Source organism: Anarhichas minor, unplaced genomic scaffold (assembly GCF_050575085.1).
Source record: "Anarhichas minor isolate MPS153535 unplaced genomic scaffold, ASM5057508v1 ptg000003l, whole genome shotgun sequence".
NCBI classification, from domain to species: Eukaryota; Metazoa; Chordata; class Actinopteri; order Perciformes; family Anarhichadidae; genus Anarhichas; species Anarhichas minor.
This window is the reverse complement of record NW_027466449.1, coordinates 17,533,705-17,560,006: the sequence shown is the minus strand read 5'-3', so window position 1 is coordinate 17,560,006 and position 26,302 is coordinate 17,533,705. Positions and strand designations below refer to the sequence as shown.

General features: G+C 43.3%; 1 protein-coding gene across 1 annotated transcript; it reads left to right on the top strand.

Moving 5' to 3' along the window:
• On the top strand, positions 1 to 24,896 carry dnah12 (dynein, axonemal, heavy chain 12). Its single transcript, XM_076100821.1, has 73 exons — positions 1 to 185; positions 330 to 417; positions 510 to 536; positions 636 to 825; positions 922 to 985; positions 1,069 to 1,227; positions 1,345 to 1,540; positions 2,315 to 2,503; positions 2,616 to 2,769; positions 2,861 to 2,952; positions 3,063 to 3,241; positions 3,629 to 3,764; positions 3,855 to 3,980; positions 4,067 to 4,201; positions 4,316 to 4,509; positions 4,592 to 4,835; positions 4,945 to 5,130; positions 5,234 to 5,434; positions 5,527 to 5,721; positions 5,802 to 5,923; positions 6,013 to 6,148; positions 6,234 to 6,380; positions 6,514 to 6,633; positions 6,907 to 7,063; positions 7,163 to 7,335; positions 7,449 to 7,601; positions 7,686 to 7,925; positions 8,158 to 8,403; positions 9,233 to 9,352; positions 9,459 to 9,568; positions 9,703 to 9,886; positions 10,025 to 10,165; positions 10,251 to 10,334; positions 10,504 to 10,692; positions 10,824 to 10,943; positions 11,131 to 11,319; positions 11,396 to 11,547; positions 11,706 to 11,844; positions 11,993 to 12,159; positions 12,277 to 12,532; positions 12,673 to 12,969; positions 13,504 to 13,682; positions 13,908 to 14,100; positions 14,271 to 14,432; positions 14,553 to 14,747; positions 15,236 to 15,369; positions 15,450 to 15,612; positions 15,693 to 15,773; positions 16,235 to 16,411; positions 16,495 to 16,626; positions 16,746 to 16,835; positions 16,939 to 17,079; positions 17,187 to 17,428; positions 17,510 to 17,657; positions 17,767 to 17,912; positions 18,452 to 18,666; positions 18,759 to 18,951; positions 19,044 to 19,236; positions 19,331 to 19,503; positions 20,106 to 20,246; positions 20,380 to 20,538; positions 20,666 to 20,961; positions 21,388 to 21,641; positions 21,726 to 21,866; positions 21,946 to 22,083; positions 22,163 to 22,396; positions 22,508 to 22,696; positions 22,884 to 22,987; positions 23,096 to 23,300; positions 23,390 to 23,527; positions 23,636 to 23,727; positions 23,827 to 23,894; positions 24,703 to 24,896. The coding sequence occupies exons 1-73, from the start codon at positions 1 to 3 to the stop codon at positions 24,894 to 24,896; spliced, it is 11,892 nt and encodes a 3,963-aa protein (XP_075956936.1).
• The last annotated feature ends 1,406 nt before the right edge of the window (positions 24,897 to 26,302 follow it).

Here is a 26,302-nt window from a genome sequence, read left to right as displayed (position 1 = left end):
ATGTCGAAGTTTCCAGTCCTGCCCCCGATTGCAGGTACGCAGCTGGACCGGGGTGAGGTGGGACCGACCGCCGCAGCGATGGAGCAGACGATGGAGGAGATAGCGGAGAAGATAGCGGTTCACAAGAAACTGCTGAGGCACAGAACGAGGAGCAGAGTGCAGCAAAGGCAGCTCCGGATGATATTGTATGCTGTTGTTGTTTTTCTGTCAGTACCTCAATGATAGCCATGCCCATAAGAGAGTGATCCCAGCATGTCATTTAGGCAGTTAATAATTAAGTATAGGCCGTTTCCATGCAATGTGACAGTTTGTTGACTGAACTATTTCAGGGTGTCTAGAGCGATGGAGGCTTACAGACAGAGCAAAGAGAGGGGAGCAGTGCACAGACAGTCACCAGAACCACAGTTCCCACCTTCTGTATGTATGACAGCATTCTACATGTGCACACAATTTAAATATAAATGTATGTACAAATATTGCACAATATAATTTCAATACTTCCTTTTCAGATGCTAAGCGAGGAGCGGAAGCGTAGGGTAAGATGTGTTTTTATTTTGACCTGTGAAGAGACTAAACCTTACTTAATCTCTATGCATGTCAGGTGTCTCCTATTTAATTTGTGGTCCCATTTTCAGATGAACTACACGTTCCTGAAGCGGTGTGTAGAGAGCCGCCCATTCGCTCCAATCCAGCCACAGTGGATGGACTCCATCGTTGCCCGAGTGTCGCCCAAGCTAACAGAGGGCCCTGACACAAATAAGCTGCTGCAGGAGCTCTGCAAGGAAGTCAGCGACAACTTCCACAATGTGATCGTCAAGCACACGGGTAACTGGCAGTTATTTGTGTCTGTGTCTATGCTCTCAGAGTACATGTAGACTTCAGGTGAACCATGTCTCATTATGCCATATTCACTTCCTTCAGTGGACACGGTACTAAAGGATCCAGAAGGTCCTGTCTCAGACAAACAGACAGATGCCCAACCAAAGTGAGTGATTTATCCACGATAACCAAATAGTTGGTCTTTTTTTTTTAATGCCCTTTTGTAAGTTACATTTCCAATCTTCCCAGAATTCTTGATTTCAACCAATCATCACACGAGAGCTTTATCAGAAGCCGCAAGATGATGAAAACCAATTTGCACATTCTTCATCCGGTCATGCAAACCGTCTTGGATATTGGCAACAGGACGTTTTCTCCACTGGTCCTGGTTGATCTTTCAGAATTCAGGTTAGGAAAGACACCAGGAATGCATCATGGCGCTGCTGAAATTACCGCACGACTACTTTTCTTTTCTTCATGAGAAGATTTGCTCAAATTTCTTTTTGGTTTTGATTTTAGCTCCAGTGCTTCAGGACCCGTGGACTGTGAGAGCCTGCAGAACAAAATGGCCATGGAGTGTAAGAGGACAGAAGATCGTATCATGAACACCTGGTTTCCCAAAGTCATCCACGTATTAACGAGCAAAGAAACACTGAGGGGAGTTAAAGAGGAGAAACTGGAGTCCTTCTTTGACTGTGTGTCCACCCTCATCTCCAATCAGGTGAGAGGATGCTGGCTTGAGTCATAGTGAACCATTTAAAGGAATTTAAATTAAGGTTGTTTCACTCATTACTGAATCAAAAACAGTACTTGTGAATTATGTTAAAATGTCAGTTATTAGAGACATACATTAAGAAACACTAAGAGATGTATAGTATATGTGTATTTATTTGTAGATATATATGTATCCCATATTTCCACCTATAGCCTCATATAATTCTATCCTGATCACACGTAAAATGGGCACGCACACACACACACACACACACACACACACACACACACAGTTCACATGTTATACTCCTCAGTTTGCCTTTGTCCCATTTGTTTTTGTCGTCTGTCTTTGTCTTACCTTGAATCATCTCTTTTAGTTGTTTTTGTGTTCGTGTACTGGTCTGAACCGGTTCTGTAATCTCTTTTCTACACAACAAAAACATTTTAAAAAAATAGATAAAACACTAAGAGACACGTCAACAATTCAAACCTATTAAGGTTTGTGTTTTCAGCTGCATATAAAGCAAATTGAATTGGTGAAGCAAGATTGTGAGCTATAATCTCATCACTTTATGTGCATTTATAGCTTGTTGTATATCTCCTTAGTGATTTGTACAAGCAGCATGTCAAAATTTAGCCTTCACAGAAGATTTGTTTGGTACTTCATTTATATGGCATGTTGCTTTTTTAATGAAATGCATGGCTACTGTAGCATTATTTGTATGTACGTTCCTTGATTGCTAATTTAGACTCATGGGCATTTTTCTTTTTTAATTCCCAGTTGAAATCCTTGCTTCAGAGAAGTGTAGAGGAGTTCGTCAATCTGTTTGATCCAAGCAATCGCCACCGTTTGCCCCTCTTTCGTATGGCCTTGACATTCGATGATGAAAAGATGGAAATTTATCCCACCTTACAAGATCTGGAAGCTTCTGTTTTTGAGATTCTTAATGCCATCACAAACACACTGCAGGTGAGGTCATGTGTGAAAGCCATTTCAAGGAAAATTACCACTTCATGACCAGTTCATGTAAAAAATCAAAATATGTTGAGCTGGTATTGATATCTATGACATCGCCCCACAGAAGGTGCACACGATCCCGTCATGGCTGGCACAAGATGTGCCTTCGTTTGTGGATGCCAAGATGGCTGATCACATCCTCGCTTGGGCTCGGGTCACCGTGAAGACCGCTGTGTGCAAGAATCTAGAGGAAGCTGACAAACACTTCCAGAGCTATGGTGATGTTTTATAATCCAATAATTCCCTATCATCACCCCGTTAATTCTATTTCCATTTATTCCTGACTTTGTTTTTTGCTTTATTTTGCAGTTGACAACTATGACTGGCTTGTCAATGGAACGGCACAGGCCAGAGTGGAGAAGTTCATGGAAGAGGAGCACTCTTTTGATGAGTACACTAAGGTAACAAATCATGAAGTTTTAAGTAATGCCGCATACATTATAGATCTATTCTTGCCTTGTTATGAGTTCATCGGATGACTGTCGATGTGTAATCTCACTGCTTTTTACAGCAAGTGGAGGAGTTTCGTGTTCTGTCGAAGGAGATTATCAGCCTTCCAGCAAGAGCCCACTTCTCGATGGTCCATCTGGACTGTGAAGAGCTGAAACTGGGGCTGGCCAACAAAGCCCAAAACTATGCTGAAATACTTGTGAAGAAAGTGATCGCCAGCCACCGGGAGCTAAATCTACAGTGAGTCACTTCTTGTGACATTCTTTAAAGGAGCAGTGTGCAGCATTTAGGGAGATCTATTGGTAGAAATGGAATGTAATAGTAATATGTTTATTTTCTTTAGTGCATGATCACCTGGAAATATGAATCGTTGTGTTTTTGTCTATTTCTACATATGGAGCCGGTCCTCTTCACGGAGCTGGCCGCCATGTTTCTACAGTTTCTACAGTAGAACAGATTTGATAAACCAAACACTCTTCTTCTACACAATTGGCACAAGTTTCAGTTGGTTGCAATCTGCAACCTCACTGCTAGATGTCGCCAAATCCTACACACTGCACCTTTAACATGACTGTCTGCGTTTAAAAGGCTGTTTCTTCTCACAATTCTTCTTGTGTCTGTTCAAAGGATCTGCTCTGAATTTGAAACCATCAGCGAGAACATTCTGAAAGTACCAGAAAGTACAGAAGACATGACCCAGATCATTGATCGCATTCATTTCACTAAGACAAAGGGTATCACAGAACTTAATGAAAAAATAAAGGTGAATAACTTGAATCTCACACTAAAGCATTTTGATCTTAGTTATCTTTTATAAATTCTAACAGCATTTTACCACATTGCGTTGTGACAGGAAGCCTTCTGTCGACTGATCTACATCCTGGATGTCCACATCATCGAGCCCGAGGATCTGGAGCTCAATACGACCCTCTTTCTCTGGCCGCATAAAATCCTTGATATCTTTGAACGAAGTGATGAGGTAATGCCCTTGTGTCTGCCGATCACAGTATATCATGGTTGTTGTTTAAGCACGCCCTGATTCTGGATGGCTATGTCATTTTCTAGGTGATGCAGAAGGCCAAGCAGAAAGGGGAGCAGGAGCTGCTCGCTCAAAGAGAAAGATTGATGGTACAGCTGGAGAAGTTGGGACGCAGGATTGAGGAGTTCCCACTTTGCTCTGAGATGGAGTTGATGCAGCAGGTACACTAGCACTTTCAGATAACCTTGTAGAAAAGCATCGTAAAAACTCATTTTAGTGTGGTTTTCTAGCTGTACAATGGAAAATAATACTCTTGTCATCACTTTTTGGTTCAGTATGTAACGGATGTCAGAACGGTTCAGAAACTTCTCCAGGAGGCTGAGGAGGAGATCGTCTTCATTAACAGTGAAGAGTTATTTTACAAATGGGACCAGACATGTTACCCAGAAGTTGAGGTCATCAAAGCCAGTATTTCACTGTATCAGAAGCTGTTCGGACTTGTGCTGAACTGGCAGCGCACACAAAACAGGTCTGATATCAGCTTGCTGCTTTGTTGTGTTTCAATCGAAACATTTCCCCTAATAACCATTTTTTATCTTCTGTGTGAATAGATGGATGGACGGTTCCTTTCAGGACCTGAATGGCGAGACCATGGAAGTAAAAGTGGACAAGTTCTTTAGGGAGATATTCAAGTTGCTCAAGTTTTTCCAACAGAAGCAGAATAAGGCCGAGCAAGAGATGGAGAAGATTGCTGGGAAGACTAGGCAACAACCTTGTGAGGATGATCCAAGGAAGCAGGAAAGCCCCACAGTACTTTTGTGCTCCACTGTAATGGAGCAGATCAAAGAGTTCAAGGTATCACATTTAACTGTCATCTCAAAGGGGCTCATTGTAAGGTCTTGCAGTAAGTGAAGTCCTGCTTGTTGATGCTAAACCAGCATGTTGAACGTGTTTGCACCAACAGGAACATATCCCCGTAGTGTCCATCTTGTGCAATCCAGGCATCAGAGCTCGCCACTGGGATCAGATGTCAGAGATAGTGGGGTACGACCTTACTCCTGACTCTGGTACGACACTACGCAAAGTTCTCAAACAAAACCTGGCCCCTTACCTGGAAGAGTTTGAGTCCATTAGCGTCGCTTCTAGTAAAGTAAGACCTTTGACATTTGTGTTTGCTTCTACAGCGTTTGCTAAAAACGTAATACTAAATTCATGTGCTGAATGCTGTGTACCCCGCTTATGTGTCTCTGTAGGAGTTCTCCATGGAGAAGGCCATGCAAACCATGGTGCATGTCTGGGATGGCATTTCTTTCCACCATCAACCTTACAGGGAGACCGGAGTGTCCATCCTGACCTCTTTGGACGAGATTCAGACTATGCTCGATGACCAGATTGTGAAGACTCAGACTATGAGGGGCTCACCGTTCGTCAAACCTTTTGAAAAAGAGATCAAAGTGAGTTTATCCACCCAATGATAATGATTTAATTCTCAGTTTGCAGTTTTACCAGTCCTGCAGAGATTTATCTGTTTGTTCTGTGACCTCAGCAATGGGAGGAGCGTCTGCTTCGTATCCAGGAAACTATAGACGAATGGCTGAAGGTGCAGGCCCAGTGGCTTTATCTGGAGCCCATCTTCTCCTCTCAGGACATCATGCAGCAGATTCCAGAAGAGGGACAACTTTTCAAAACGGTTGACAAAAACTGGAAAGAGGTCATGACGCACTGCATTAAGGACCCTAAGGTATAGTCATCGAAAAAAAGTTGATGCTGGACAGATTACTCTAAAAGAAGTTTATGGTAACTGATGATTGGTAATTGTAGATTCTGGCAGCAACCTCGCTGAGTGGTTTGCTAGAGAAACTGCAAGATTCTAACAACCTCCTGGACAGCATCATGAAAGGACTGAATGCCTATTTGGAAAAGAAGCGTCTCTTCTTTCCACGGTAGACCAAATCATACTGCAATGTTTCTTTTGACCAAATTCATAGTTATTATCCCAGATTTTGATACTGACCACCAATGCTGCCGCCAGGTTCTTCTTCTTGTCCAACGATGAAATGCTGGAGATTCTGTCTGAGAACAAGGACCCACTGCGGGTGCAACCCCATCTGAAGAAGTGCTTTGAGGGTATTTCCAAACTGGACTTCCTACCCAATCTGGATATCCAGGCAAGGCTGTCACACATTTTTGTTATTGTTACACAACACCGTGGTTGATGGTCCTTTATTGAATTGCATACTGTTCTCCACCCAGGCCATGTACAGCAGCGAGGGTGAGCGTGTTCAGCTCATCCAGGACATCTCCACGTCTGAAGCCAAAGGAGCTGTGGAGAAGTGGCTGGTGCAGGTGGAGGATGTGATGGTTCGCAGTGTCCGAGATGTAGTAGCCCGGTCCAGGGTGGTGAGATCACTGTTCCCATACCTCAAATAATACACAGTAATGCTTTGTTAACTCTAATACCATCATGTTGTGTGTGTATCATATGATGAGTGAACATAAATCAATGGGTCAGTGAGTGTGGTTGTGCCAACAGGCCTACGCTGAGAGTGCACGGAGCCAGTGGGTCAGGGAGTGGCCTGGGCAGGTGGTGCTCTGCACCTCCCAGATTTTCTGGACCCTGGAGGTTCATGAAGCCATTAGAGCAGGAGCTGATGTAGGGATTTACACCTTTGTCTCTGAAAATGTTACTTGTTTTGTTGGCTTTTCAAATACTACTAATTATAACTTAATTAATGGAAATAAAGTTTATTGTTTTAAAAAATTAAGTTGTGAAGTATTAATAGAGCTGCACACATTTTTTTATTTGTATAATTTTGAGGTACAAAGCAATGTCTCACTCCTGATAAACTGCCTTAAATTGTTCTTTTTATGAGCCTGACACCATAACAGGAACGCCGGATAGTTATTGGGCTTTTGTTCTCTGTAGGGTTTAAAGAACTACTATGAACAACTCAAGAATCAGCTGAATGACATTGTGGAGCTGGTGAGAGGGAAACTGCCTAAACAAACACGCATCACACTGGGAGCGCTGGTCACCATCGACGTCCATGCCAGGGATGTGGTCTCGGAGCTTATTGAGAAAGGTACCTCATGGCATCGACTGTAACAGAGCTTTTATATTAGTTTAGGAATAGCACATAATTGAAAAATTGAAATATTATTTTTTTCCGTTTTTTTAACAGGTGTATCAAATGAAACAGACTTCCAGTGGCTAGCCCAGCTTCGTTACTACTGGAGCAATGATGATGTTCGTGTTCGCATCATCAACTGTGATGTTAAGTACGCCTACGAGTACCTGGGGAACTCGCCGCGTCTCGTCATCACCCCACTGACTGACAGATGCTACAGAACCCTGGTAAAATATCTGACGAATAGCCTGCTTATTAAACATGATTGCTCTTTTCTTAGAATAACGCTGAGTGATCAGGTATTTCAACATTAAACTCATAAGCTTCCCCTCTGTTTTAGATCGGGGCTTTCTACCTGAATTTGGGTGGTGCGCCTGAGGGTCCAGCTGGAACAGGAAAGACAGAAACCACCAAGGATCTAGCCAAAGCTCTAGCTGTGCAGTGTGTGGTCTTCAACTGTTCTGACGGACTGGATTACCTCGCCATGGGCAAAGTAACACCAGCAAGAATGTTTTTAATTCTATATAATGCAAAAGCAGAATTTTCTAAACAATCTTTTGGTGCAATTTCTCTCTAGTTCTTTAAAGGTCTGGCCTCATCGGGTGCGTGGGCATGCTTTGATGAGTTCAACCGCATTGAGCTGGAGGTGCTGTCTGTAGTGGCCCAGCAGGTTCTCTGCATCCAGAGGGCCATTGAGCTGAAGTTGGAGTACTTTGACTTCGAAGGGACCATGCTCAAACTCAATCCCAACTGCTTTGTGTCCATTACAATGAACCCTGGCTATGCAGGACGCTCAGAACTCCCAGACAACCTCAAGGTCTGTAATCAGTGAACACATAATTTATCAGGCATTGTAGGTTGGCAATGTCAATTTCAAAATATTGTCTATTCTGCAATAACTGCAGTACTCAGCTCATCATCAAATGATACCCTGTATTAAATCAATGGTGCTTTTACACCCCTTCATTTTAATGTAACATAATAGAAAGAAGTGTGTGACTGTCCGACATTTACAGCTACCCAATTTGTCTTTCATTTCTCTGGTGTAGGTGTTGTTCCGAACAGTGGCCATGATGGTCCCCAACTACGCACTGATTGCAGAGATCTCTCTGTATTCATATGGCTTCCTCAATGCCAAACCACTGTCAGTAAAGATTGTGATGACCTACAGGCTCTGCTCCGAGCAGCTCTCCTCCCAGTTCCATTATGATTATGGCATGAGGGCCGTCAAAGCTGTACTTGTGGCTGCAGGAAACCTCAAGCTCAAGTATCCTGATGAGAATGAGGACATACTGGTAATTGTGCTGAAATGAATATATTTGCTAAAGTAGACAAGTGCACTCAGTTGAGTGCAGATATCCGCCACGTGTGTCTGCTTCTGTATTGTGTGATTGAATGAATACAACCCACAGTTGTGTAAACCCCCGTCTAGACACCGATGGGCTGTAAGGTGTCCTAAAACACACTTCATTCAAACTCAATAACAAGGGGCAATGTATGCAGGCAATTGGCTCAAAGTTGTCATATAAAACATTTTTTACAATCTTGCCAAAAACCAAATTTAACCCACCTAGCTGTCTGCCTGCGTAGCAGCAGCTGAGTTGCGCGGTGTACTCAGCGGTGTGTGCACTGGTAGTTCCGTTAGCTGCTAGCAGTTAGCCAAACACACCGTACAAAACAATAAAAGTGAGCCAACTAACAATCGGTGATGTAGCGTCGTAAAACACACTTCATTCAAACTAAAAAACAAGCGACGATTTATGCAGGCAATTGGCTCAAACTCATTGTATATGCCGGGGCCGGTTAAGAGTTGTGAGTGACAAGTCAGTTGCAGTATAAAACAGGCAATAAAAGGTGTTATGAGAAAGTGTGAGTCACCATGAGAGGTCCTTGAGCATCCAGCCATAACTGGCCATCCAAAATGTTATGAGGTTTGCTGCAGCAGAATGCGAGATTAGCTGTGGACAGACACAGAGGTGCACACTCATTCACTCACAGACGCATGCAGGCACACATATGACAGAATTGCATTATCCTCCTGGTGGAAATAATAATAACAAAGAGACTATACTGTATGCTCTAATTATATACTTCTCACTTTTCTCCACATGTTACAATGTCCAGCTCCTGAGGTCCATAAAGGATGTCAATGAGCCCAAGTTTCTCTCCCATGATATTCCACTGTTCAATGGAATCACCAGCGATTTGTTCCCGGGCATCTCCCTTCCTGAGGCTGACTATAAGGTCAGATGTATTGATTCTTTCTTATTCTTAGTCTAACAATACCCGAGCATTTATTAACATTGTCATGTAAATTGTCATCAATGTTTTTTTCTCACATCCTTGGCAGCTGTTTCTGGAGGCTGCTGAAGAGTGCTGTAAAAATCACAATGTACAGCCAACACAGGTCTTCTTAGAGAAGATGATCCAGACATATGAGATGATGATAGTCAGGCATGGGTATGTTGTATTTCACTTTCACTGTTATCATATGATGATATACTGTTTAGCATGTTTCCAGTTATACAGTTATAAAGTATACGGCTGAAAGGAATATCTGATATTGTATGAAAATATATATTTTTTTGTATCAGGTTCATGCTGGTGGGGGAGCCTTTTGCTGGTAAGACCAAAGTGCTACACGTTCTCGCTGACACGCTGACTCTCATGAATGAGAGAGGGTACGGTGAGGAGGAGAGGATCATCTTCAGGACATTGAACCCAAAGTCCATCACCATGGGACAGCTCTTTGGACAGTTTGACCTAGTTTCCCATGAGGTAAACCTGTGCCTCTTGCGTTCATTCTGCATCAGAGATAAATACTGTGTATTTAGAGTATTGATGTCAATCTGGGACACAACAGGAGGCCCTCTCGTCATCTTAGTCTTTTTACTTCTTCCTTTTCCTAATTATTAGTGGACAGATGGGATTGTGGCCAACACATTTCGTGAGTTCGCTTCGGCTGAGACGCCAGACCGCAAATGGGTGGTGTTTGATGGTCCCATAGATACGCTGTGGATTGAGAGCATGAACACTGTGCTGGATGACAACAAAAAGGTACATAATGCACAGTAAATATGCGTGATAAGTTTTATTAATTTGTTTTTCACACACCTTTTTAAGTTTTTCTCTTTCTCCACAGTTGTGCCTGATGAGTGGTGAGATCATCCAAATGTCCAATCAGATGAGTCTGATTTTTGAAGCAATGGATCTATCACAGGCCTCGGTGAGTTGGAGGTTTGGAGTTTAATGAATTATTTATTTAGTTATTATGCAACAAAATGCTCGAACCAATGGGAATTAACAATGTACCTAGCCTGATTGACAGGATGTAATTGGATGTTGTATAAAAAGGTCTTCTTTTGGTTTCCTTCGGTTGTTTTCTTCCACTGCAGCCTGCCACAGTCAGTCGATGTGGTATGATCTACATGGAGCCGTCTCAGTTGGGCTGGGAGCCCTTAGTGATTTCCTGGATGAACAATCTTCCCGATGCTCTGAAGAGCCCCGTCAACCGCTCCCTGCTGCTGGAGCTCTTCCACTGGCTCGTGCCGCCTGCCCTCAGGGTGCTGCGTAAACACTGCAGAGTAAGGGAACCCCCAGGCCCAGGAACAACCTAACATCAACAACAAATATCTGTGGAACATCAAGACGTGCACTTTTATTTATATATAAAATACAGACGTGTTGTCATGGCGGATTATGGTTTTGTTCACAGGAAGTTGTTTCCACTAGCAACAGTAACACCGTGGTGTCCTTGTGTCGGCTGTTTGAGATGCTGCTCACTGAACCTGTGAAAATAAGTCCTGATGATAAAAATATTCGCACCTGGATCATGGTAAAAGGACTAATCATTTGTCATTTTTGAATTCTATTACAACCTTATTTATTCAAAAATCTTGTTTTGGAACGGCTGTTTACAAACCTCCATGCAAATTATTCTGAGTTTTTGTATTTGCACTTTCCATTTCAGTGAAATCATATGTTTGTATGGCACCTCCCCTCTTATTCTTTTGTGATTGCAGGCGGCTTTTGCCTTCTCCCTGGTGTGGTCTACGGGTGGCAGCTGTGATGCAGACAGCAGGGAGAAGTTTAATGAGTTCTGCAGGCTGACCCTGTCTGGAAAGACGGACGAACACCCTATCCCCGCCTCTGTGGGGAAATGGGAGTGTCCAATGGATGAGAACGGGCTGGTGTATGACTACTTCTATGAGGTGTGGTGTAATGACACTCAGAGGATTCTTTATTTTTGTTTAAAATCTGTAAATCACACTGCAATCTCTTGAATAGTTCAAAGGAAAAGGCCGCTGGGTTCACTGGAATGATGCCATCAAGAATGTCAACCTGGGGGACAAAAACACCAAAGTGCAGGAGATCATTGTTCCCACGATAGACACAGTTCGCTACACCTACCTCATGGACCTCTGCATCAGATACGGAGTGTTAGTATTCTCGGTGGTCACAGTGGCCCTGATACACACAAATTATTTGCCATATATTCTACAGAGTGTTTCTTATTTATGTTACCCTGGTATTATTACCTTTCATCTGACAAAATACATTTTTTTTTTCAAAATCTTTCCACTGTTTCTCTCCTTAGGCCTCTCCTGTTTGTTGGTTCGACTGGCACCGGGAAGTCAGTGTATGTGAAGGAAAAGCTGATGAACAATCTGGACAAAGACCGCTATCTGCCATTCTTTATCAATTTTTCAGCTCGCACGAGCGCCAACCAAACTCAGGTCAGCGTTTAGGAAGCAGGGATGAAAGAATGTCCGCGCAGAGAGTTTTTGATCGCTAGGAAAACATAATTAGACTGTAATAATCAAGACAGGACACACGTTTCATTTGAAATAAATGTGTTGATTCTGTATTAATTGCGTCTTCCAGAATATCATCATGTCCAGGTTAGATAAGAGAAGGAAGGGCGTGCTCGGGCCCCCCATGGGAAAGAAGTGTGTCATCTTTGTAGATGACATGAACATGCCTGCACTGGAACAGTTTGGAGCGCAGCCTCCCGTGGAGCTTCTAAGACAGTATATAGACCATGGAAACTGGTATGAACCCATCCACTATTAGATGCCAATTTCATATCAAAATTAGAGAATGATAATATAGGAAGAGGAGTATGTTTACTGCTTTAGAGTAATTCATTTACCGTTATTCTCTGGCAGGTATGACCTGAAGGATACCTCCAGGATCTCTCTCGTTGACCTGCAGCTCATCTCAGCTATGGGCCCCCCCGGCGGTGGCAGGAATGCTGTGACACAACGCTTCCTGCGGCACTTCAACATTTTTAGCATCAACGCCTTCAGTGACGACACCATGGTTCGCATCTTCTCCAGCGTGGTGGCATTCTATCTCAAAAACAATGAATTCCCACCGGAATATTTCACCGTTGGCAACCAAATAGTAACAGCTACAATGGAAGTGAGTCACCCCGAAAACGCACATGAACTGTTCAAATTAAAGAAATGTTTGTTCCTGCATGCGCAAAATGCTCTTATCAGTCATATCCTGTGTTTTCCAATGCTTTAATACTTTACTTGTATGCGTTTTAATTCCCAAAGGTGTATAAGAAAGCCGTGGAGAACCTGCTTCCAACTCCTGCCAAGTCCCACTACACCTTCAACCTGCGGGACTTCTCACGCGTTGTCCAAGGCTGCCTGCTGCTGAAGAAGGATTCACTGAAGAACAAACAAACTATGATACGCCTGTTTGTCCATGAGGTATTCCGCGTCTACTATGACCGCCTGGTGGATGACAACGATCGAGCATGGCTCTACAAGCTGATGAACAGCATCCTCAAAGATCACTTCAAAGAGTCCTTTGACCAGGTGTTTGATCACCTGAAGCAAAGCAGCAGAGTAAGTTGAGATTCAGTTCCATTTGCTGTAGTGCTGTAGTATTTTTCACAGTTTGTCAGGAAATGCAGGAAAGAAGAGGATCTGCTCTGGCCTGTTATTACTGTAATAGTGGACGTAGTCACCGTGACGTCACACATTTATTTGTGAGATACGATTTTGAAGCCTCCAGTTCAGCTTTTTGGCCGTCGCCATCTTGCTTTTTTGCAACCAGAAGTGACACGAGAAGGAGGAGCTAAGTAAAACCAAACGCTGAAAAGCATCCCCTGCTTTATGGTCTGTTTGACTCTAAATGGAGCATAATTTACTAAATGAACATCATGCTGTATTGAAGAAGACTTGAAACTAGAGATTGAGACCATAAACTCATGTTTACAATGTTTACTGAGGTAATAAATCAAGAGAGAAGTAGAGTCATTTTCTCATAGACTTCTATACAACCAGAGGAGTCGCCCCCTGGTGGACACTAGAGAGAATGAAACGATTAGTAAAATCTATATGTTTTAATATGTTCCATACATTTTCTTCCTTTCTCAGCTGGTTGAAGAAGACATGCGGAATCTTCTGTTTGGTGACTACATGAACCCCGACCTGGAGGATGATGAGCGTTTGTACGCTGAGGTTCCGTCAATGGAAAGCTTTTCTCAAGTGGTGCAGTCGTGTCTCGATGAATACAACCAGATAAACAAGAATCGTATGAACCTTGTCATCTTTCGGTAAACATCTTTGGTATTATAGAGTCAATCTAAATACACGCACTGTTAAAATATTAGCCGTAGCCTATTTTTTATTAAATGGTAAAATCATTAAAAGATGGAGGGTTTGATTCTTAGAATGAATATACAATCAAATGAGTTGACTCTTTGTGCAGTAAGTTAATGAAATTATGTTTTTATAACTCTGTCTTTGCATGGAATCTAAAAAATGTCTTCACTATGTAGCTATGTCCTGGAGCACCTGTCCCGTATCAGCCGTGTGTTGAAGCAGCCAGGAGGCAATGCCCTGCTAGTGGGAGTGGGAGGCAGCGGACGCCAGTCCATCACCCGTCTGGCCGCGTCCATGGCCCACATGGCCATGTTCCAGCCTGAGATCTCTAAGAGCTATGGCATCACTGAGTGGAGAGACGACCTTAAGGTCAGCCTCAAGGTTTAGGACATACTCCTGTATGTCCTGTAATTCTGATGTATCACTTCTTCTTATTTTCGTGCCATTCTGATCTTGGCTTATGATTCTTGCCGCATTTTCAAAACAGCTGTGGAAGACTTTAACAATACCCTGTCTCCTTGCTTTAAATTATACTTTAGATGCTGCTGAAAAATGCCGGGGTGAAAGGTCAGAAGACAGTGTTCTTGCTAACTGACGCTCAGATCAAAGATGAGGCTTTTCTGGAAGACGTGGACAGTGTCCTGAACACAGGAGAGGTGCCCAATCTGTTCGCCATAGACGAGAAGCAAGAGATCATGGAGGTAGGTCGTCACAAACTGTATTTATATCCTATCCTTATATAGAGCAATGTTTACCTTGTTTAAAGGCCACACGCATGTGTGTTTAATGTACTTCATCTCTCTCTCCGTCTCCCTCTCTAGACAGTACGTACCATTGCCCAGGCTGGCAATAAGAATTTGGAGTTGAGTCCTTTGACTCTGTTCGCCTTCTTCGTGGCACGCTGTAGAGAGAACCTTCACATCGTTGTGGCCTTCAGTCCGATTGGAAGTGCATTTCGAAATCGCCTGCGCCAATTTCCATCTCTAATCAACTGCTGCACCATTGACTGGTTCCAGGTGCTGTACAGGCATTGGGAATATATGATCGCTTATAGTGTGTATTTCATCTTTAGTATTTGGAGAGGACTATTATTACAATTATGTTTAAATGATACTCACAAATACCTCTTACTGTGGTGCGAATGAGCCTCTTGAATTTGCACCCAAAATGCTGTCAAAACTTTTATTTATAATTCCCAACGCAGCCTCCATGATTCTCGACCAGAAAGAAAAGACCAAAAGAAAAAGAAAAAACATCACAGAGATGCCGATTCGAACGTGACTAATATCATCACATGACCTCTTTCTTGACAGGTTACAGACATGGCAGATTCACACAGGATTAAGATCACATATGACCCTCGCACTTATTACAAATTACCAGATGTCCCCGGGTAATACTTGTACTGTGCGAGTAGGGCTCTAGATAGATGCTTTACTAAACAGTGTGGGCAGTCTGTCTTTCTCCCTATCTTCACTGTGCTTTCTTCTCTCTGCCCTGACAGCCGTGGCCAGAGGAGGCTCTTGAGCGAGTAGCCAACTCCTTCCTGGGCTCACTGGAGATGAGTGAGAACGAGAGGCAGGGGGTCATACCCATCTGCAAAACATTCCACACGTCTGCCAAGCAGCTCTCACAGAGGTAAAAGACATGGTTATTTATAACTTGTATATTCAGAGGTAAATTATGAGTCCTAATTACACTGATGATTTTCATTACAGATTCCTCTCCGAGCTAGGTCGCTATAACTACGTGACACCCACATCCTACCTGGAGCTGATTGCAGCTTTCCGTCTGCTACTCACTCAGAAGAGAGAAACTGTCATGAAAGCAAAACAGAGGTATACCAACGGTCTGGATAAACTAGCCTTCGCTGAATCTCAGGTACATGCAGGACTACTTTTTTTTGTTAAAAATGTTCAGCATAGCTGCGTTTAAGTCATTTTCACAATGTGTCCCTGCAGGTCGGTGAGATGAAGAAGGAACTTGTAGACCTGCAGCCCAAACTGGAACAGGCAAAGATAGACAACCACAAAATGATGAAGGTGAATACATTAAATGATAAACCATAATGTTCCCAATTCAGGCCTTATCTATAAATCGTAAGAAGAGCAAATTTGTGCTTAATTGAACGTTCCTGACCATTTTTACTGCCATTTCCGCATGACCTGATATAATCTTGAACAAGTAAACCACATATTTAGAAGGGATATACGTTTGATAAATCACAACTTTGTTTTATGCATGTGTTACTGAAAAATACACATGTTAAATACTTTATAAAGGAGACCAAATAAATGCATTTTAAAAATGCTACTACCTCTCATCAGTAAAACAAACAGAATGTACGTTAGCCTTTCATATTAGATTCAATGTTATTTGTCAGCTACAATCATCACAACAATATGAAGATGCAGGCTCCCTCATGTGGCTTAAATGGGAATGACTGACCTATACAGCTCATATGAATATTCTGAATGTAATTGTTTGATGTGATGACTTTTAGGTGATTGAAGTGGAGTCTGTAGAGGTGGAAGCCAAAAGTAAAGTTGTGCGTGTTGACGAGGAGGCAGCAACCATAAAAGCCGATGAGGCTCAGGCTCTGAAGAACGAGTGTGAGAGCGACTTGGCCGAGGCCATCCCGGCCCTGGAGGCCGCCCTGGAGGCCTTGAACACGTTGAAGGTGAGCACCGTTCAGCAGTGTAGCCACTCAGACCACCGCAGTTTAGACGGTTGATTAAGTTGAGCTGCCTGTTTGAATTTCAGCCCTCTGACGTCACAATCGTGAAGTCGATGAAAAATCCTCCTTCGGGGGTGAAGCTGGTGATGTCCGCCGTGTGTGTGATGAAGGAGATAAAGCCGGATAAGATAGCTGACCCGGCTGGGACTGGAAAAAAGGTTAGACTGAGATGAAAAAATGCCGTATAAAGAAATCACGATTGTCCATCGAGAATATTTTAACATTGCAACTTCTAGTAATATCGTGATGAGTAATGCGTTTTCTTTATTTTGTTTAGGTTTTAGACTACTGGGGTCCAAGCAAGAAGCTACTGAGTGACATGAACTTTTTACGAGACCTTAAAGAATATGACAAGGACAATATTCCAGTAAGTGTCAGGAAAGATGCATTCTTAATATATTATTTTAAAAAAGAATAAATGCCACTTGTATTTTGCTCTGACTTACGCCTCTACTTTTCCTTTTTATTAGTTGCCTGTGATGCAAAAAATCCGTAGTGAGTACATGACGAATCCTGATTTTGACCCCAGTATTGTGGCAAAAGCTTCCTCTGCAGCAGAGGGCCTGTGCAAGTGGATCAAAGCAATGGAGGTGTATGACAGGGTGGCAAAGGTGCAGTGTTTCTGGCTCTGCATAGACGTGTTTCTCTTGACTGGTCCTGAATATATATGCATGTGTGTGTGCTTCAATTCATTCTGTGATCTCTGTTTGGTTTTAAGGTCGTGGCTCCAAAGAAGGCCAGCCTCGCGGAGGCGCAGGAGTCCCTGGCTGCCACCATGGGCCTGCTGGACCAGAAGCGAGCTGAGCTAAAGGAGGTCGAGGTCCGCTTGGCCGCCCTTCAGAAAACCTTCGAGGACAAGACAGAGGAGAAGGCCCAGCTGGAGTTCCAGGTGGATTTGTGTGCCAGGAAGTTGGAGAGGGCTGAGAAGCTCATCGGTGGTCTGGGCGGAGAGAAGACCAGGTCGGGATGATGCACACAAATGTTCTGTTATTATTTTCTACAAACAATATATGCCACGAACTGAATGAATCTCGTCGTTAGATGGTCCAAGGCAGCCGATGACCTGCAGAACACGTATGATAACCTGACTGGAGATGTTCTCATCTCCGCTGGGGTCATCGCCTACCTGGGGGCCTTCACTGCCGGCTTCAGACAGGACTGCACCAAGTCATGGACCAAACTCTGCCAAGTACAAGTCCTCCGGTTCTTCATTCAGACTTTTTTGAAGCCACCTTCTTTGAGTTCAGAGGTATTTAATTGCTTATTATCTTTCTTTTCACCAACCTTGATATCTCCAGTCTAAGAACATTCCATCAGCAGACGACTTCTCTCTCAGTAAGACTCTGGGAGATCCCATTAAGATCAGGGCTTGGAACATCGCAGGCCTTCCTAGTGACTCTTTCTCCATCGACAATGGTGTCATCGTCAGTAATTCACGTAGATGGTGAGTCTGTACTGCTGAAATGTTTAATTTATTAATTGCTGCTTATACATTTGGGAAAAATATACAGTTTTTGGTTAAATGTGAAAGTGAAATGTGAAAAGAAAAATATAAAATTCAACCTAAGACTCAACTAATTCTTAAAGGGACAGTTCACCCAGAAATCAAATATACATATTGTTTTTAGTAACTTGCCTAGTTTTAGAGATATCAGCCGTAGAAATGTCTTCTCTCCAAAAAGATGTGAGCCAACACATGTTGTCTTTCAATCATGGTTCCTGCATGAAACTGCTCACAACAATTTATGTGGATTACAGATTTCTGGACAGAGACATCATTTGAGTTTTTCAAATGTATTTTTTTGGCACTTTGTGCCATGTAGTCCGATTATATTGGAGCGAAGGCAGACACCCCGATGGCTGATCTCTACAACACTAGGCAATTAACACCAAAACAATCTAGATTGATAAATAGCACCACAGGTAAAAGGAATGTTTTTGATTTTGGGGTAAACTGTCTCTTTAATGCTTGTGGTCTTGTAGGCCCCTGATGATTGACCCTCAGGGTCAGGCCAACAAGTGGGTGAAGAATTCAGAGAAAGACAACAACCTGAATGTAATCAAGCTAACAGACGGGGACTACATGAGAACTCTGGAGAACTGTGTTCAATTTGGAACACCGCTGCTGCTGGAAAATGTAGGAGAGGAGCTGGACCCCTCGCTGGAGCCACTGCTGGTCAAACAAACCTTCAAACAAGGTGCTGTGAATGTGAGATGACAGCAATTGATATTTAAATGTGAAGCTACAACTGAAAAAATTCGAACTTAAGGAACTATTTGTTTCACCCAGGCGGTGTGGATTGCATCAGGCTTGGGGAGACTGTGATCGAGTACTCCTGCGATTTCCGTTTCTACATCACCACTAAGCTGAGGAACCCTCACTACCTACCAGATCTGGCCACCAAGGTGTCCCTGCTCAATTTCATGATCACCCCAGAGGGCTTGGAGGACCAGCTGCTGGGGATTGTAGTTGCCAAGGAGAGGTAATCGCTCATAAAACATTCACGCCGGTATACCACTTCAATACTTCGCATCACTTCTTCAGAGTATCGTTTCTGCTTCATCTCCTCTACAGGCCGGAACTGGAAGAGGAGAGAAACGTTCTTATCCTGCAGTCAGCTGACAATAAGAGGCAGCTGAAGGAAATCGAGGAGAATATCCTGGAGACACTGCAGTCCTCCGAGGGAAATATCCTGGAGGACGAGAGCGCTATTCAGATTCTAGACTCAGCAAAGATCATGTCCAATGAGATTAGCAAGAAGCAGCAGGTGTGGACATTGCACAAATAACTCCAGACCCGGATTGTGAATATGAGTCCGATGTGTGGTATTCCAACGTCCTACTGTTTAACGTATTTCCCAGATTGCAGAGAAGACGGAGATCAAGATAGCAGAGTCTAGAGAGGGTTACAGAGCCATTGCCAAGCACTCCTCCATCCTGTTCTTCAGCATTGCTGATCTGACCAACATAGACCCCATGTACCAGTACTCTCTCAGCTGGTTTGTCAACCTCTACGTTAACTCCATACAAGACAGGTGAGTGACGCACATAAAGTGTATTCTGCAGTGTCCTCAAAAAAAGGTAACGAATCAAGACTTTATGACTACCCGCTGTTTAGAAATGATCTCCATCTGTTGTACATAAACACAAGCTTGGATATCACACAGGAATCACACGTTTAACAAAGAGGGGGATTAATGCAGCAACTGTTTTTTTTCCGTCAGATTGAGAAGAGATTTGTGTCAATGCTTATGGTACACATGCCTGAACTGGTGTCATTCTCTCCAAATCATTCCTATTGTCTGGTAGAAGACATGACACGTTGTGATGAAGGACAGATGAAGGACAGAGTGAAAATACTTGTGGAGCTGCAGATGTGCCCTGCACACACATGAAATCTGCATTTTTCTACTGTTACACCACAAGTATTAATTGTGGTCATAATGAATATTTTTCATTGTACTCTAAGCATACTTGACTGTGAGAAGAAATAGTGACAAGAGACTCAGTCAGCAAGATCCGACAGATAAACTCCACACTGACATATGACATGAACCTTTAGCATAGGCTTAATTAACTTTTAGGAGTTGGTCTGTGTTCATCTGAAGCTTCCTGTGTGTTGTCTTTTATTCTACAGTAACAAGTCAAAGATCCTGGAGAGGCGGCTTCAAAACCTGATCGATCACTTCACCTACAACCTGTACTGTAACGTCTGTCGCTCTCTGTTTGAGAGGGACAAACTCCTCTTTTCCTTCATCCTCTGCTGCAACCTACTCCTGTAAGTGTTCAAGCTACAGGGTGATGATGGTCGAATGAATTACATTATTAGAATTTGATTTAATCTTTTAACCACATGCTCAGATAAAGATGTACTATGTGAAAGTGTGCTGTCCTCTTCTTTATCCACTCAGTGCTAAAGAAGAGTTTGAATACTCTGACTTAACATTCTTCCTGACCGGAGGAGTCGGACTGCAGAACACCGTTGCTAACCCCGACCCCAGCTGGCTTCAGGACAAGAGCTGGGATGAGACCTGCAGAGCCAGCGAACTGTCTGGCCTACAAGGAATAAAGTAAAAAGCATCACTCACTCAACCAAAAAATGTTTTTTTTATGACTTTATGTCTGCAACGTCACTATCCTGTTGTCATGAATTCCTTTTGACTAATGGAGTGAATCTATGTATTATTTATTCCACAGAGAGGCTTTCATCAAAAGCCCAGAAGACTTTAAATCTATTTATGACAGCAAAGAACCAAGCAACACTCTTCTGCCCGCTCCATGGTGTGAACAACTCAATGACCTGCAGAAGATGATCATTGTTCGTTGTCTCAGGCCTGACAAGATTGTTCCAGCTGTGACTAAATTTGTGACTGGCAAACTGGGGAAGAACTTTGTCCAGCCCCCTCCCTTTGACCTGAGTAAGAGCTACCTGGACTCCAACTCCACCGTGCCACTTGTGTTTGTGCTGTCTCCGGGAGCTGATCCCATGGCTAGTAAGTACCTACAGTTCCAATGATTAACTGTCAAAGTTCCATATAATGCTTCCTCTGAAAAGCATTAGCAACTGGAAAGATGCACTCAGTTGAGTGCAGATCTCTGGCAGGTGTGTCTGTAATTTCCACTTCTGTATTGTCTGATTGAATGAATACAACCCACAACTGGCTAACCCCGGACCTAGGCTGTCAATAGCAGTATAAAACAGGCAATAAAAGGTGTTTTGAAAAAATGTGTGAGTCACCGAAACCACAAGAGGTCCTTGAGCATGCAGCCAAAACTGGCCACCCAAAATATTATACAGTTTGCTGCAGCAGAATGTGAAATTAGTCGTGGACAGACAGAAAGGTGCACACTCACTCACTCACGGACGCATGCATGCGCATGATCCTCCTGACGGAGATAATAACAGCATCCCTCCACAGGCTTACTGAAGTTCGCCAGTGACAAGAACATGGACGGTGCCAAGTTCCAGTCCATCTCTCTGGGGCAGGGCCAAGGGCCCATCGCTGCCAAAATGATATCCACAGCCATGCAGGAGGGGACGTGGGTGTGTTTGCAGAATTGTCACCTGGCCGTTTCCTGGATGTCCAACTTGGAGAAAATCTGTGAGGACTTCAGTCCAGCAACATGCCACCCGGACTTTCGCCTTTGGCTCACAAGCTACCCTTCACCCAAGGTAAAGCTCAATGCATATAAATGACTCATTCGACAGAGATTTATTCTGATTATAGTTCTGAAGAAAAACCCTTTCTGATATCAGTTTCCAGTGACCATCCTGCAGAACGGGGTGAAGATGACAAACGAGCCTCCAACAGGACTACGACTCAACCTGCTACAGTCTTACCAGACAGATCCTGTTTCGGACTCAAACTTCTTCACTAGCTGCCCCAATAAGGAGCTGGTGAGAAGAGGAATTCTCATATATTTATTTGATTGGTCTATACGAAGGACATCCTCTGACTCTTGGATTTCTCCACTAGATTTGGGAGAAGCTCCTGTATGGACTGTGTTTCTTCCATGCTCTTGTTCAGGAGAGGAAGAAGTTTGGTCCACTGGGCTGGAATATTCCCTACGGCTTCAATGAGTCTGACCTGCGTATGAGCATCAGACAGCTGCAGGTATTCATTCACAGTTTCAGTGGCCACGTTTCTACATGACAAGAACCTAAAAATGCATTTAATTTGTTTTCTTCTTTAGCTGTTTGTGAATGAATATGATGAGGTGCCCTTCGAGGCCATAACTTACCTGACAGGTGAGTGTAACTATGGCGGCCGCGTGACAGACGACTGGGATAGGCGGCTCCTGATGACCATCTTGGCCGACTTCTACAACCAGGACATCATCGAGAAACTTTGCTACCCTTTCTCACCTAGCGGCGATTACTTCGCCCCACCAAAATCTATCTACGACGACTACATTGTATTCATCAAGGTAAAGCCAACTGAGATAACGAACGTGTATCGGATAAATATGTATTTGTGTGTTTCCTTTTTCCTCCGTTATGACTTCCAACTGATTGGCGATATCTTTGTTGTGTTCCAGAAGCTTCCGCTCAGGCAGGATCCAGAGATTTTTGGGATGCATGAAAATGTAGACATTTCTAAAGATCTCCAGCAGACAAAGTTGCTGTTTGATTCGCTGCTGCTCACCCAGGGAGGAGGAGCTAAAGGAGGGGCTAGCTCTGGGAGTGACAACACGCTGTTCGACATCGCGAATGACATCCTTAATGAGGTACAAACTAATCAAACCTCCTCATCATTTCGCAGTTTTTCGCAGAAAAATACACATGACACCAGTTCAAGTGCGGCTTTCCAATAAAGTGCCAATTTCCTGCCAGTTTCCTTTACATTGATTGTAATCTACATGCACTCAGTTGTATGTTCTTAACTTACACACTTGCTTACTTCCCCCCACCCAGCTTCCAGCTAATTTCGACACAGAAGCAGCCCTCTTGAAGTTCCCAGTGCTCTACGGGGAGAGCATGAACACTGTGCTCGTCCAAGAGATGGAGCGCTACAACACGTATGGACAAGCGGCTCCGTGCGGACATTTAAGACACACAGCGCATCATCACCTGTATGACTTCAGTGCTGTTTTCTTGCTCTCTCTCTCTCTCTCTCTCTCGCTCAGGTTGTGCAGTACGATCCGTGTGAGCCTGCAGAATCTGTTGAAGGCCATCAAGGGTTTGGTGGTGATGGATGCTGAGCTGGAGGCCGTCGCGGGCGGTTTGATTGTGGGAAAGGTCCCAGAGAAATGGGCCAAGTGCTCTTACCCCAGCCTCAAGCCTCTGGGCAGCTACATCACTGACTTTCTCTCAAGGCTCAAGTTTTTGCAGGTGAGAGTGCTTAAAAGAAAAGATCATTTAGATGAACAGGATCACATGGGAGCTTTGTTGACTTCACTTTTCATTTGTGTGCCCCGTAGGACTGGTGCGACGCCAGTAAACCCAACGTGTTCTGGCTATCTGGCTTCTTCTTCACCCAGGCCTTCCTGACTGGGGCAATGCAGAACTACGCCAGGAAGTACCACATCCCCATTGACCTGCTAGGCTTTGATTATCAGGTCAAAAGATGCACACTTTGTAATCCCTCTGTCTCCACCTGAAAGATATTCTCATGACCCTAAAAGTAAACCGATCTGTGGTTTTGTCCTCATGATTTTATCTTGCAGGTTCTTCCTATTGATGAGTCGGACACACCGCCTGAGGACGGTGTTTACGTTAACGGATTGTTTCTGGATGGAGCTCGATGGGATAAAGGAAGGTAGATGTTAATACTAGGGTTATTTTTTATTAAAAAATTATATATTGTGATAGTGAAGAAGACTTGATAAACCGTAACTATTGTTTGTCTCCCTATCAGTGGAGTTCTGGCTGAGCAGCACCCCAAAGTCCTGTTTGATGTGGTGCCAATCATCTGGATAAAACCCAGTAAGTATATTACCATACAGATGAAATTGACGCCATTCATATTTCGAGGTGTCTAATTCAAACACATTATTAGAGCCACAACTGTGGCTGGAGACTGAAGATGCGATTTCATGTCCGTCCATCTCGTGAGCGTGACATCTTCTTAACATTTAGAACAAACGTCCACCTGGACCATAGACTGTAAATAAGAAGTCGACGTAGTCATCGTGATTTCATCCATTGGACTGCCGTTTTGAAGCCTCCACTTCGGCGATTTCACCTTCTCCATCTTGGAATACGACCATCGCCATCTTGGCTTTTTTGCATTTTAAAACTAGAGATTGAGACCATAAACTCATGTTTACAATGTTTACTGAGGTACTGATGGCCATTAGAGAGAATGCAGCTTTAAGACACAGAACCGGAGGTTGCCGCCTGACCTGGACTCAATAATTAAATGAGTGGATTTTGGTTGTCAAAGGTCAAAGATCAAAGGTCACTGTGACCTCACATCCATCCCATTCTTGTGATTCTTGTCAGAAACACCCTTAAGGCAAATTTCTTCAAATTTGGGGGAAACGTCCACTTGGACTCTAGATTTTGGCGGTCAAAGGTCAAAGGTCACTGTGACATCACAAAACACGTTTTTGATCAAAACTCAAGAATTCATACGCTAATTATGACAATCTCGCACAACCGTCTAAATAGGATAAAATGATGAAGTGACGACATTTTGGACAAACGAACCAACACGGGGTGAAAATTCTAGTTTCCTCTTGATTTTCCTGACTCTCTGCTTCGTCTCTTTGCTTCCTTCTCTCCCGAGCAGCTGAAAAGAAGAGCATGGATGAGGCTCAGAAGCTGTACGTCTGCCCTCTCTACAAGACCAGCGAGAGGAAGGGCACCCTCTCCACCACAGGCCACTCCACTAACTTTGTCATTTCCATGGTGTTGCCCACTAGCCTGCGCCCTGAACACTGGATAAAGCGTGGTGTGGCCATGCTCTGCCAGCTGGATGACTGAAAGACTGAAGCACTTTACCGAGATAGTTTAAACACTGTGATGCCTTTTTTTATTCTCTGTCCTTTCACAATGCAAAACATTAAACATGACAACTGTGTGTGACCACCTAGAGTTTGTGTTTCAAAGCTATGGAGAGATGATAAGCTTTTCAGTTCAAATGCCAACAAAATACAAAACTAGACGGTTTTCTGACATAATTTTCACAAAACAAACAAACTTAAAGGCACTTTAAATTCAGATGGAGGTAACAAAATGTGCCTCAGACGCACTGTGAGTTGAGGTGATTACAAAACAAGCAAAAAAGAGTGCAATGCATTGGTTTTTATTACATTTAACAAACCTTAACATGCAGCCTTTTATTTCTTCCCGGCACACAACGCACATGTTTTCTGTACTTTGTTCTGTCGGCTTACAGTACACGTACATAAATATCAACGCCCCACTTATGCCGTTTGAGTTTTTACACCAGTCAGCAAGAATCGTTTTCTGGCATCGGGTGAGGGTGTAAAACATTACTACTGGAAAACATTTGCAGTAGTTGTACTGTGTGGTGACGTGGCCACAAGCCAAATGTAGAATGGAAGCAAAAGCTTTCTAAAATTAAAAACAGATGTTTTGAAATAAAAAACAGGAAAAAAAAGATGTAAAACGAGTGCCGTCATAAAAACTTGATGATCTGGTTTGTCAGCTGCTACTCTTCAATAAAAAGATTCTGAGGCCGTGGTCCCTTTTCTCAGTGCCGACCTTTCTCTCTTGGCTGCTCACTGTGAGCTGATAATGTACTATTAATGTGAAGGCTATAATCTGCTGCACTGTCTCTGTTATCCAGGCTTTGCTGTCCTCCAGCACACAAAATAGCAACAAACATGGTAAAAAAAAAAAAATAATAATTCTCATGAATGATCACTAAACAAAGAAGTGAAAAAAGGAGCTTTATGTACAACAAATGGAAATGTACGCTTAAACTCATGCATATGTAAATAAGGGCCTCTGTGTTATGAGTGAATGGGCATATGAGCTGAATGGTGGCCATTGCGGTGCTCAGTGGGTCAAAGCGACATGTAGGTGCTGGCTGTGACGACCCCCGTAATCTGATATTTATAGTGGGAGGGGTATAAATAGCTGCAGCCTGCTGACTCTACTGTTGTTAAAGCCACCGAAGGCACACAGCACATTTGACTGAAGGTAAACACCGGACGATTAATGAATAATGCCTCTAGAGAAAAAGCTAGATTGATTAATGTGGAGTTTTCTGTATAAACGACCTGTTGGACTTTATGATTTGTTGTTGTTCTAAAATGAATGTATAACAACTGCTCACATTCATTTGTGCGGTAGGAATCTCCATGCACTTATTTTGGCCAGACTGTAAACTCTCCGCATGAGGCACATGGCCTGTAAAGTTA